Below are 14,595 nucleotides of genomic sequence, written 5' to 3'. Positions count from 1 at the left end.
TGAAACAGCAGCAGGTTGGGGGCCTTCAGATCTTGGGGGGGGAGGGACTTCATTCCAGAGGACAGGTTCTGATACACAGAAAGTGGACTTACGGGTCCCGATAATTTAATTTTGTTTAATTGAAGAATCTGGAGTGCACTCCATCTGCCAGGTCAAATAAATCAGGCAGATGCTGGGTAAATTATGTGCTCCTTCAGGTAACCAGGCTATGTAGGTAATGACCAACACCTTGAATCATGTCTGAAAGCAAACTGGCAACCGAGGCACATTAGAATGCATGGGTGTTACATGGGTATACCAGGGTAAGCCTATCCCTTCCCTGCGCCACTGCATTCTGGACCAGTGAAGACCTCTCTGACTTCAAGGCCAGAGAGCCAGGTGTGAAATGACAAAGAAATGAATGACTATAAGAAGGAATCCCTGAGCTAAGAAAGGACATAAGTGGTACATCAGGTAAAACTGCAAAGGCTTTCCTGGGCATAGCTACTCCCTGCTCATTAAACAGAGCTGGGATTCTAGGAAGACCCTTGCCCCCCTCCCCAAGTTCTGTACCACCCTTGAAATAAAAAGTGCCACCCCACCTAGGGTCAGAAATAAAATATAGGTTCCTTCTCTCTTTCTATCTCCATTTATGACTGTGAAGGTTATCTGAAACACATTTAATGAATTGTTTCTTAATTTTTGGCTGGTTTTTTTTTTTTTTTTGGAACTATGTTGCTAACCAGATTATATGGTTTCTAGGATGACCTCAGTAACTTTTTCACTTATTCTTTGGTCTTTCTGTTTGCAATGCCTTTCACACAAAACCATATTGTGCTTCTTTTGTCCTTCTATGTATAAGGAAGGGTTACATTTATAGTCAGCATGCTTTCCTGGTATACTTTTGTAGGCTTAAAATAAACCCAAACCATACTGCTTCACGATCTTGATTTGTTACAGCTTACTTGGTTCCATTAAGTGGTTTGGCAAATTACACATTTCCAAAAAAACTTGTTCTAATTTTCCCCCTTGTGCATTCCATGCTGTGGTCTTCAAATAACTATTCCTTTTAAAGGAATTCTGTTGAAATTAAAATGTTTGCATATTTCTACTATGTGCTTTCCCTTGCATCATATGGGGCTTTCTATTTTGTAAGTCTTACAATGAATAGCATTATTTGACTTAGTATCCATAATTCTTAAACTATGTCAGATTGTAAATTATTATATTTGAGTTCTTGTTATATATATTGTAGAGTAACATATAATATCCTTTTCATAGCTTTCTCTAGAAGTAGTTCCTTTATCCAAAATTTGGAACAATCAAAAAAGATATTAAAACCATTGAAATTAATTAGACTGTTAAATTGTGTTTTTCAATATGGTTTGTTATATATATTTTATTATGTAATTATTGAGATTTCTTTAAAAAGAAACTATCATCTGTTAACTACTCCATTTAATTTTTGACTCAATATTCAATAATCCATATTCAACAGCTAAATATAATTTACTAGCAAAAATAAAAAGTTAACTATAAAGTTCTCAGGATTCATTGAGGTAAAAAATTGAAACTATCAGGGTATCTGTTTCATTGTATTTTAATGCACGTATTGTACTATGAATTCAAAGCCTACATTACTTGACATGAGATTTTGAAGGAAAGACGATATTAAAAATAAAACCATCTGACTCCAGTCAAATACTGTGCTTATGGATTATATCACTATATGGATAATCACAGGTGATGTCATCATCACTTCAGAGTTAGGAGTTTTTCAAAACATTACTCTTAAAGAGAAGATGAATGTTACAATTCCAGGCTTATTTGGGCCTAGCCCTTCAGTTTCACATTCTAGAAAAAGGGGTTCAAGCAACTAACAGAGAATCTTACCTTAATGGATTCACTCATCAATGAGAAAGGGAGCTTATACTCATTTTGTAAGATTGTATATCCTAATTCTCTTATTTCCTGATATTAGTATGTTGAAATGCTGGGTGAACCTTGTTTCAGTGATCATGTTCTTACAGTCTTTGGCTTGGCAGATTGCCTTTGTGGCATTTATGACCATTTCCAGGATCAAAGGCAAATGATGAAACTGTTGAATTCTATGGATATTTCTGCTTGTGGCTTCCTAATAATGCTGAACCAAAATTCCAAAGATCATTACTATTCTGATGACTAGCCTTTCTCTGTGAACTCTGGCAGACCACAGTTTCTTACACAAAACACATTAAAACTAAGAAAACAGAACCTGGCATCTGTTGCTAGAAGTCCAAATGACAGTCCTGCTTAACTAGCAGAATTAAAGTCTATTTAGAATTGGTGCTATTTATTTTGCATTCAGAATCCAGGACTCTGTATTGACCATAGACCAGTTGTAGTCCATAGCATATTTATGAAGCAGTTGTTGGCATTTACCATGATGTCACAAAAGAAAGTTATATCAGTCAGTGTATTTTATTAAAGTGATAGATAGTTTTCAGGAAGGACATGCCTCCTAGATAATTTTATTAATAATCCTTCCAAATAGACAAATTATATCAAGGAAGGGCTCCATTATAAGACAATTTTTCGGGGCCTTCCTTATATATACAACTAGACTTTCTCTGCATTTGTTGTTATTATTCACAATTCTAAATGATTTAATGAAAACAAAAGAAATGCTGCCTGGATGTTAAAAATATATGATTTAAGAACTTTCTTTGAATTTTATTGCATTTTAGCCATTATCTAAAACTCTTTTAACAAATATCACTTGCAGCCATCTGCAAAACGTACTCAACTTCAGGAGTAAAATATGTGCTTACTTTACTTATGTTTAAATAGTTCACTAAATCATGATTGACTATATATGTTCAAGAGTGAAGAGAGGCATGGAAAATGTAGCGTAGGACAAAACTTGAAAACAAACACGTTCAATAGATTTTGAATGTTCAAGTAATTGTTTGGGCAGCAGGTCATTCCTTTGGAATGTTGTGTTTTGTTTATGATTTGTTTTACAGCACAACTAAACACACACTGTCTATATATCTATAGACGTGTGAGTATACACATACACACACAAATAATATTGCCGGAGAGGACAAATTCAGCAAAGATTTGGGAAAGGAAAAAGAGAAAGTTTTATTGTTTCCTGTATTCTTACTTCTATCAAGCCACATACTGAACTTTCTAATCCATTCGCTATGCCTAAGGATAGAGAAATGACTTTAGTAACATATTTTCTGCAATTTCTGAGCATAACTTTCCTTTCTCTGCCTTTCTCCATTCTGGGGTCATTAAATTCTAGCTTGGTTTTTACCGGCCAAATTGTACAAGCGGTGCATGCAGCATTATGATGTGAACAGTCTCAGCCAGCCAGTATCTATTGATTCAGTGATCATTTTAAATTTCAGTGGCAAACATTTCACTTCATAATAAGGGTTTCAAAAGGTTTCAAATGTGTGGTTTTCCTGTCAGAAAAGGATCTTATTTTTTGAATTATTTTGGATTTCTAACATGGTAAATTGTGAAGTATTAAATCTGATATAATAAATAAAGATTGGGGTAGCCAGTAATAATATTGTCCCCTACATAACTTCCAGCATTTCAAAACCTTTTTATTTTTCTAGGAATTCCCAGCCTTACTGGTACAGGAACCATTTCTGTCAAAGTAGATGATGTCAACGACAACGTGCCCAAGTTTGCCTTTAATATGTATTCTAAAACCATTCCAGAGGATGCACCTACTGGCACAGATGTTTTGCTTGTAAATGCCTCAGATTCTGATGGCTCTGTGAACGCTGTCATCAGGTATGAATACTTATTTTGGTGCCTCTCAGTGAGTTCCTTTAGAGTTTGCATGTCCTATTCTGGAACTGATTTAATAGAGGGGTCCTTGGTGCTGTTTGAGCTTGCTTGTTTTCTTGCAGATGTTTCATTACCCTAACTAGGTAACATCATCAGTGCTACCGCTAGCACTGATGATGTTACCTAATTAGAATAATGAAACATCTACAAGAAAACAAGCAACCTCAAACAGCACCAAGGACCCCTCATTTCAATCCTGAGCTACAAATATTCTCCTTCATTGATTTAATGGAGCCTGAAGATTTTATATTTCACTGAACAGTTTCCCTATACTTTACTTTAATCTGAAATAGATTGTTAAAAATATGCAAAATGTATATTTCTAAATTTTAATACATTTATAGTTCACGGCAATATACCAACATTACAAAATGTTGTGAGATATCAGCATGCCATGTTAGTGTCATCTGTAGAGTTATGGAATTTACTCTGTTTGGAGGTACTTAGGTGTATCTACTAAGATCTACTAGTATAATTGCTGTGCTAAGATAACATCCTTTGTAAGATGAACATAAATTTTATTTTTGGAATGAAGTGGACAAAGCTTTTGCAAAGAGTGTTCTTTTCTGCATTAAAAACTACATTGGCTTTTAATAAGAATGTAGTAATTTTATGGAAAAAATTAGAAACAAAAGTTCCAAATGCTTGCAAAAAAATATTAAATTAGGTTCATACTTTTTGAATTTGTTTACAACAAATTAGGAAATATTTTTCCCCATTCAGAAAGCTTATTAGTAGCTAGTATTAATGGGGCACTATTATGGCCTAATGTTTTTTCAATTTTTTTCACAGTGATATTCTTTTTTCTTTTGGAAATTAGAAAATCGCTATAATTTATTATTACCAGGAAACGAGAGAGGGTTACATAAAATTTAAGTGGCAGTAGCAGATTTAACATTTTCTCAGTGGGGTTATGTGTTTTTAATAGAATGCAGAGAAGCTTCATGTTTGTTTCTAATAACTTTTGTCATTCAATAAAACCAGAATAAGCTCTTTTCCATTTCGGTTTAATGTGAACATCAGCTTGTTGTTTTCTAAAAAACATGAAAATAGAATTTAAGATGCTTGCCTCATTTTTTGAAAAAAATGTTAATCTTTTCAAAGAAGCAAATTCAATATAGTAATCAGTTTAACCCTTACTCTAGTTCATTCTTAAAATACAAAATGAATAAAGCATGCTTAATTTAAAATATGAAATTGTCTTCCAAAATTGTCTTTCAAGAAAATTGTCTTCCAAAACTGACACATATATTTTTATTTGATTGAGCTGAAAACATATTTGATTGAGCTTAAAACAAGCTTAAAACTGTAGTACTGCTGCCATTGCTATCATTTGTCTAAAATGTGTTGTAATGAAATTACACATCATTTTATTCTACAGGATTACACATCATTTACACTGTATAGGAAATTATTTGTAGAAAGCCTTGCATGCAGAAATAATAGTAGAAAATAGAGTTTTGCTATCTTAATTTCCTGTATTTTTTTAGTAAGAAATATTTGCACAAGCCTATTTTACTAATTTTTGCTGTGATCTTCAAAAATTCATAAAGATAAAAGTCCAGTCCCTGCCAGTCATGTGCAACTCTAGGGGGCGATATTCATTTCTGCTTCTTAACTGAGATTATATTTTGACTCAGAGGTCCACTCTTATAGAATAACCATAGTAATTCTTATTAGTATAGTTTGACCCAACTTTCCCTAAATTTGTGTCTTTCAAATGTATTTCTGGTATTCCCATTCATTCCTAGTTATTCCAATATATTGTGAATTGCACTTTAATATATCTGGAGGGCATCTGCTTGTGAAAAGATGTTTTATAGTTTATTGGATTAGTTCTTGAGATGGACATTTCTCAACATTACAATTACAAGGGGTGTGCAACATATTTAAAAATAATATGCCAATTTTCTATAGTTGCTGGACAATCTGCAGAAGATAGAATATTTGTTTGCTTACTTTGGTAGAAAGACACTCAAGGAAGTCATGCTTTAACATTTGGTCTGATCTAATAGTATTCTTCTATTTCTGTACACCTGAAAAACTCAAAACAGTCTTGAACAATAAATTTTGCACTACAATATATTCTGCAGCTGAATCAAACCCATCAGTCTGGGTTTTTTTTAGCCATTCTGGATACAAAAGAGATTAGATCAAGATCAACGTAAAGAATGATATTGTGAAATATTTAGGGAAAGAAGTATTGCTACTGACCATTCACCTAATCAAATATTTCTTCTCTACAGTCTACCAACCAGGCAGTCCTTCTTGGTAGCATAGAAAATGGTATGCATGATTACTGTTAGATTTTATGGAAAATGGTTGCGTTGGATTATGGTTAAAATGAATTCAGTTCTCAGTTATGTAAGAATTCACTTTGTAGTTTTCTACCAACTAAAAATGACATCATGTGCAATTGTTAAATGAAAAGAAATTCGCAAGAGTAACAGTCTGGGCCACATGAAAATATAAGGGATTATATTCAGCATAGCCACTGGGCAAAGTTCTAATAATTTTGGTTGCTGATGCAGGCTCAGTGGATAATGCAATAGAAAGTGAGTGGTGTTACCTTCATTGTTAAAAGATTTGTGTATTAAAATACAGGAACTTTGCTTTTCTTCACAATTTTAGGTTAATAGTGTTTCGGTAAATTATAAAAATTATAAACTCATACATTCCTATGAATAATAAATGATACATTTTTGAAGGCATGCTTGTTACCATTTGTATTATCCATACACTATTTTAGTGATTTTCTATTCTTTTCATATCCTATTTTGAGCTAAAATTAATACTAAATATAATAATAATAATTATTGGTAAGTTTTACATAATTTTTTTTCTTTGATTCTGTTTTCCGAATTGTAAGAGCTGCTCATGCTCATCAGTGAAACAGATTCTATGAGTTTTCAGTGGACTCTCTTTTACTAGAAATGTTTAATTGGGTGGTCATCTGCCAAGGATGCTATCATAGTGGATTTATATAGTGAACAAGGATGCTTAGACTATAAGACTTCAAAAATCCCTATCATTCCTTACCTACTATGATTCTTTGATTTATAACTGTGCTGAATTCTATATATATATACATATACTGTACATGTACATGTACATATGCAATATAACATATTGTTATACTTGTATACACAATATCTAGGTTGTATAGCATCTAGATTATAAGATATTAATTAATTTAAAGAATTAAATATTTGCTATCTTCATAGAACAGTAAAAGGGTGGAATACTATCAATTAAAAAGAATAGGTGATACATCAGAATCTAAAAAAATGGAAACATAAACAAAGAACATGTAAACAAATATATGAATTAAAACAGAAAGTGTATATATAACAAGAATCTAAAAGACTCTAAAAGAGGAATTAGATAAGTATAGGAGAGCATAAATATTAGTATGTGGAAGACTATATCTGTAATATTATAAAGCACTCTATTATGAAAAATTAGACACTCATTAAGTTTATGGCACAGGTCCAACAAATTTTAAGCACTGTTGTATAGAATCTGGTAACACTATATTGTCACAGGATTGGTATGTGAAAGCAGCAGAGAGGTATAGAATTTTTCTGTATTTCATTGATATATTGGTGAGATAAGGCTAGTACAAATGTCTCTGTTATATAGGCAATGGAGAAGACAGGCAGATCATACAATTTATTCAAATATGAATTATAAATCCATATATTTCACAACCCAGTAACTATGGAAAATGTTTCCTTTTTGAATTTATGCAGCTATAGTCTCAGTGGTGGAAATTCACAATTCACAATCAACCCTTCCACTGGACAGATCATTACAAGTGCTCTGTTGGACAGAGAGGCTAAAGAGAATTACACTTTGATTGTTGTAGCCAAGGATGGTGGCATTCCAACTCCTCTTTCCAGTTCAGCCAGTGTTCTTGTCACAATTGCAGATGTCAATGACAATCCCCCTAAATTTCAGCATCATCCTTACGTCACTCATATACCCTCACCAACAAGTACAGGTAAGAGAATAATACAAGCATGATATTAAAACATCTACTCCTAAGAGATAACAAGGAAAAAAAAGTTAATTTGATTAAGCCAGTCCTTGAGTATTTCACATACAATAATTTAATATTTAAAAGATTGGTAAGCATAAAAGATTTATGTTGGTATCTGTGAACATATAAAGGAATGCCTTAAGTTCACTACAAACTTAATTTCTGTAGTCTACCAAATTCAAGAAGAGACTGTAAACAATTTAGATTACTAAAAACACTTTTTAAAATATATCATATATTGTAAGTTACATGGGCAAAAATAATGAAGTTGTTGTTGCCTAGAAATTATTAATTTGAAATCAGTGATGATAACTAGAGGAATAGAATATTTTCTTCCTTTATTGAAATATTTTTTCAATTTTTTTTATTAATGTTTATTAATACCCTTCATATTTACATGTAATTAAGATGCCATGTCTGATTTATGTACACTACAGTAAATTCTAAATAGATCTTACTCAATGTAATTATAATTACTTTTTATTTCATATGAACGGGATCAGAATTCACTTGTAATAACCATGTCACAATGTGCTACAATATATAAAATTTAAAATTGTTTCATAGTTCTGATTTTCAAAATACATTTTTAGTGAATAAGTTTAATTTTCATGAAAAATCCTGACCAAAAATGGTTAAAAGTAATGTTGTCAAAGGCATTTCAGTTTGTTTTGAAGGGGGAAAAAAGTTATATTCTTCATAAAGCAATCTGTGGTTGAAATAAAATAACTTAAGAGACAGTTAAGCTAGTACAAAAGTTTTTGAAATACCGCAAAATATCTGCATCTGCTTATAACTGGCAGCTGAATATAAAAGATTACTCAGAATTCAGTGCCATTGTGTTTGCTGCCATGAATGTTGGGGATTTTTTTTTTAAACAAAAACATTCACCAACTCCTGCCTATAACTTTTTTTTCACTCAAGTTTGTTTCTGGAAATAAGAGATGATTCAATGTTATTCAAAGCATAGCAGTTCTAGACTGAATAAATTCCTGAAGTTCATTGTTACAGCACTGATATGAACTTTTTAATTGTTCTTTGTAGGTACTTTTGTATTTGCAGTGACAGTGACAGATGCTGATGCAGGCCCTAATGCTAAACTTCACTATTCCCTTTCGGGGAAAAATTCAGAAAAATTCCACATTGATCCATCAAGAGGAGCAATTATGGTGGCTGACAGACTTTCTGGAACATCTGAAATTACCTTTACTGTGAATGTCAATGATTGTGGCTTGCTTCCAAAGGCTGATTCCACAACTGTGACTGTAAGATTTGTGAACAGAGCTGATTTTCCTCAAGTGCATACTAAACAGCACAAATTCATGTTTCCTGAAAACCAAGCAGTTGGCACTTTCATCACTTCTGTTTCTGGGGTGTCATCGAGAGGCGATTCTTTGTCCTACTATATCGCTAGTGGCAATCTTGGAAGTACCTTTCAGATTGACCAATTAACAGGGCAATTGTCAATCAGCCAGCCTTTAGATTATGAAGCTGTACAGAAATACATTGTTTGGATTGAGGCTAGGGATATGGGCTTCCCACCATTCTCTTCTTATTTAAAACTGGAAATAGCAGTGATAGATATAAATGATAATGCACCATTATTTGAACAGGATCCATTCTTTGTTGAAGTAATGGAAAACCTTTCACCTTCTAAAATAATTACTGTAGCTGCAGTGGACAAGGATAATGGGCCAAATGGACAGTTGAATTATGAAATAATTAATGGTAATATAGAGAACAGCTTCACTATTCATCATACCACTGGTGAAATTAGAAGTGTCAGGCCTTTAGACAGGGAAAGAGTAACCCAATATACTCTAACTGTAAAAGCTTCAGATAGAGGTACTCCTACACAAAGTGCAGTTGTCCAAGTACTTATCAATGTATTAGATGAAAATGACAATGCACCCAAATTTTCTCAGATATTTAGTGCTCTTGTGCCTGAAAATGCACCGTTGGGTTACACTGTTACACGAGTCACAACATCAGATGAAGATACTGGAATAAATGCAATCAGCAGATATTCAATAAGGAATACAAATATACCATTTGTTATAAATCCTAACACAGGAGATATAACAATTAGCAGGGTTCTAAACAGAGAAGATACAGATCGCTACAGGATTCGAGTTTCAGCACATGACTCTGGATGGACTGTTAGCACAGATGTGACCATATTTGTGACAGACATCAATGACAATTCTCCACGATTTACAAAACCATCTTACTACTTGGATTATCCTGAAAGTAATGAAGTTGGATCCAGAGTGACCCAAATATCTGCCACAGATCCAGATGAAGGAGCTAATGGACAAGTCTTCTATTTCATAAAATCTCAGTCAGAATTTTTCAGAATTAATACATCTACAGGAGAGATTTTCAGTAAGCAGCCTTTAAAGTTCCAAAACTCCAGTGCTTCTAACCATGCCAATCTTAACAGACACAGCTTTATAGTTATCTCCTCAGATCGAGGCAGCCCCGGATTGATGAGTGAGACTACAGTCACAATAAATATTGTGGATAGCAATGACAATGCACCCCAGTTTGTCTCCAATCAATATTTTACACCTGTTACTAAAAATGTGGCCATTGGGACCCAACTAATTAAAGTAACCGCAGTTGATTCTAAAGACTTTGGTCTGAATGCAGAAATTGAATACAGTATTTCAAATAAAAACCCTACAGATAAATTTATTTTAGATAGTAAGACTGGATGGATTTCAGTAGCATCTTCATTGGAGAATGAGATGAATAAAAGCTTTCTAATAAAAATAAAAGCTAAAGACAAAGGTAATCCCCCTCTCTCATCAGAAGTGCCTGTACAAATAGCAGTAACAGAGGAAAATTACTATACACCGGAGTTTTCTGAAAGATATTTAAGTATTACTGTTCCTGAAAGTCATGCTGTTGGAGCGATTCTTAGGACCATGTCAGCAGGGGACAAAGATGCTGCTATGAATGGAGTAATCCAATATAATATTTCTTCTGGAAATGAGGCTGGATGCTTTGCAATTAATTCATCTACTGGTGCATTATATCTTACAAAATCCCTTGATTATGAGTTATGCCAAAAACATGAGATTACTATAAGTGCTATAGATGGAGGGTGGGTTGCTAGAACTGGATACTGTAGCATCATTGTGAATGTTATTGATGTGAATGATAATTCTCCAACTTTTAGCCCAGAAGAGTATTTTCCCAGTGTTTTAGAAAATGCTCCTAGTGGAACAACTGTTATTCATCTCAATGCAACTGATATTGATTCTGGACATAATGCTGTGATTGCCTATGCAGTTCAGTCTTCAGACAGTGACTTGTTTGTTATTGATCCTAACACTGGAATTATAACCACTCAAGGCTTCCTGGATTACGAGACCAAGCAGAACTATCATTTAACTATAAAAGCCTTTAATGTTCCTGATGAGGACAAATGCAGCTTTGCTAATGTCAACATACATTTAAGAGGAACAAATGAATATGTGCCACGATTTGTATCTAAGCTTTACTATTTTGAGATTTCTGAAGCTGCTTCTAAAGGAACTGTTGTGGGAGAAATTTTTGCAAGTGATCGTGATTCAGGAATTGATGGAGATGTCCACTACTTAATATTTGGTAGTAGTAGAAAAAAAGGTTTTCGTATTGATGACAGTAGTGGGCAGATTTATGTCACAGGTCCTCTTGATAGAGAAAAGGAAGAACGGATCTCTCTGAAAGTGCTTGCAAAAAATGCTGGGAGCATCCGTGGTGCAGATATAGATGAAGTGATTGTGAATATCACAATATTAGATGCCAATGATCCCCCCATCTTCAATTTGGAGTCCTACAATGTCCGAATCAGTGAAGGTGTTCCTGTGGGGACCCATGTCACATTTGTAAGTGCCTTTGACTCCGATTCTCTCCCTAGCTGGAACAGGTTCTCCTATTTTATTGGTAATGGAAACAACAATGGTGCCTTTTCTATTAACCCACAGACAGGGCAAGTTACAGTGATTGCAGAGCTTGATCGAGAAGCATTGCCAGTTTACAATCTCTCTATATTAGCAATCGATTCAGGAAGTCCATCAGCAACTGGCAGTGCCTCTTTATTAGTAACTTTGGAAGATATCAATGACAATGGCCCCATTCTTTCTACCACTGAAGGACAAATAATGGAAAACAATCGGGCAGGGACATTTGTGATGACGCTCCAGTCCTCTGACCCTGATCTTGCTCCAAATCAAGGTCCCTTTTCTTATTATTTGCTTAGCAGTGGTACAGCGACCAATTATTTTAGTCTCAGTACTGCTGGAGTTTTAACCACAACTAGAGAAATTGATAGAGAACAAATCAGTGACTTCTATTTGTCAGTAATTACAAGAGACTCAGGCATTCCTCAGATGTCTTCCACAGGAACCGTTCATATAAAGGTAATTGACAAAAATGACAACCCGTCACAACCTAGAACAGTAGAAATCTTTGTTCACTATTATGGAAATCTATTTCCTGGGGGAACATTAGGCAGTGTAAAACCTCAGGATCCTGATATTTTAGATACCTTTCAATGTTCCCTTACAACAGGAGTTACAAGCCTCTTCAATATTCCACCAAGTACTTGTGACTTGAATTCCCTGGCAAGATCAACAGATGGAACATTTGACCTGACAGTTTTAAGCAATGATGGCTTGCACAACTCTGTTACTAATGTCATTAGAGTTTTCTTTTCAGGATTCAATAATGCCACACTTGATAACAGCATTCTTCTTCATCTTAGTGTGCCATCCTTGAAAGAATTTTTGACTAATTATTATCTTCATTTTCTACGGATTGCCAACTCCCAGTTAACTGGACTAGGAACTACAGTACAACTCTATGGGATATTTGAGGACAACAATCAAACTTTTTTGATGGTAGCAGTGAAGCGGAACAACTACCAGTATGTGAATCCTGGTAGTGTGACTACTTTCTTTGAAAGTATCAAGGAAATTATCTTTCGCCAAAGTGGTGTGCAAATACAATCTGTGGATCATGATTCTTGTTTACAAAACCCTTGTCAAAATGGAGGCAGCTGCTTGAAGAAACTGGCTGTGAATCCTAAATTAAGAAGCTATGACAGTGTGCCAGTCATTATCATGGCAAATGAACCTCTTCAGCCTTTTACCTGCAGATGCATGCCAGGATATGATGGAACACTGTGCGAAACTGACATTGATGAATGCTTCCCATCTCCTTGCCATAATGGTGGAACTTGCCATAATCTGGTAGGAAGATTCTCTTGCAGTTGTCCCAATGGCTTTACTGGAATAGCCTGTGAGAGAGATGTAAATGAATGCCTGTCCAACCCTTGTAAAAATGGTGCCCTCTGCCAGAACTTCCCAGGAAACTTCAACTGTATTTGCAAACCTGGTTATACAGGTAAGATATTGTTTCTGCATGTGTAGTTCCTATTAACTGAAAATAGAAATATGGTATCTATGGGCTTAATTTTTTGTTGTAACTTTTCGTTCTGATTCTGTTGAAGATAGTTGGGCTATAGACCCAATGTTATTATCAGTCAAGAAATCAGCATTAAATGCTGTCAACATTAATAATATGAATTTTATTCTTTCCTGACTAGTCTCTCATTTGCATAGATAAAAGTATGCAAATAAAAAGAAACAAATCTGTTTCTTGAGTGTTTCATAATAAGCAAACAAATCTTTCTTCTTAAACGTATAATTTAAAGGAAACTACATAAGTAGTTTGTACCTATGAGAAGGAGTTTGTACCCGGAGAAGGATAGCTTTGTCTAAGCCTTTCTCTTATATTTAGCTTTCCATAGGCATGACATCTTATATATTACTATACTAAGAACAATTTCATAAAATGTGTCCCCACATGAAATTTAGATGCAGTTTTATAACATCATTTGCATATTTGAAAAATAAACTGTAGGCCTTGGAGACTTCCCTTAGAGACTGGAGTTCTGAGATGTGCCAGAAAACAGCTTCAACCCTGGCAAAGTTCCACTCTGTCCATCTGATAACTTTGTTGAATAATCAGGATATTGAGCCACTGTGTGAAATCTATTAATTCATAGACATCATTTCATGTAACATCTCAAAAGTGAAACAGCAAGAGCTGTCAGCTGCATCTCTGTTTAAAAAGCATGCTGCAACTGGCATATGTTGCCTAAATCATTATTGGCATAAGAAGCACCTGTTGCATTTTTCTATGTAAATTCCAGCAGCATTGACTACTGTGCCTGAAGCCGTAGGTAATTATTCATAACTGATCGACTGATTTAATTAATCTAATTATATGATATTGTGTTACACATTGACTGAGCAAATCAGATTATTTGGCCAGCAGTATATAGCAGTTGCACAGCACAACTATGTGACATTAGCTCCAGAGGTTAAATAATCATGTTCGTGCATAGTAGTTAATGAAGGTACTGATTCCCATTCCTGACTATCGGTCTTATTTCTTGGCACAGCTATCTTTCTACATTATATCTCTGTAATTTTCTTCATCTGTATTGAAGATATTGGAATATTTATATATATATGTGGGAAACACATATCATACATTTTTGAAGTATATATTGTAGATCTACATCATATATGCACATACAAATATTCTGAGCATGCTATTTTCTCTTTTCAAATTTCCCAGTTTAAATAATTGTGCATGAAAAACTAAAAGAATAGGAAGCATAAATCTTAAGAGCAGAACTTGTGCTTTTAATTTATATTTTAGGG

At 34.2% G+C, this 14,595-nt stretch overlaps 1 protein-coding gene across 1 annotated transcript in view; it reads left to right on the top strand.

The window, feature by feature from the left end:
• Positions 1–14,595, top strand: part of FAT4 (FAT atypical cadherin 4) — a 106,603-nt gene that overhangs the window by 64,372 nt on the left and 27,636 nt on the right. The window contains exons 7-9 of the mRNA XM_034442893.2: positions 3,594–3,774; positions 7,584–7,834; positions 8,918–13,267. Coding sequence (XP_034298784.2) covers positions 3,594–3,774; positions 7,584–7,834; positions 8,918–13,267 — 4,782 coding nt within the window. The remainder of the gene's footprint in view (positions 1–3,593; positions 3,775–7,583; positions 7,835–8,917; positions 13,268–14,595) is intronic.

Source organism: Pantherophis guttatus, chromosome 8 (genome assembly GCF_059756535.1).
Source record: "Pantherophis guttatus breed Tessera chromosome 8, ASM5975653v1, whole genome shotgun sequence".
NCBI lineage: Eukaryota > Metazoa > Chordata > Lepidosauria > Squamata > Colubridae > Pantherophis > Pantherophis guttatus.
Note: the sequence above shows the minus strand (reverse complement) of the source record. Positions and strands in the feature narration are given on the sequence as shown.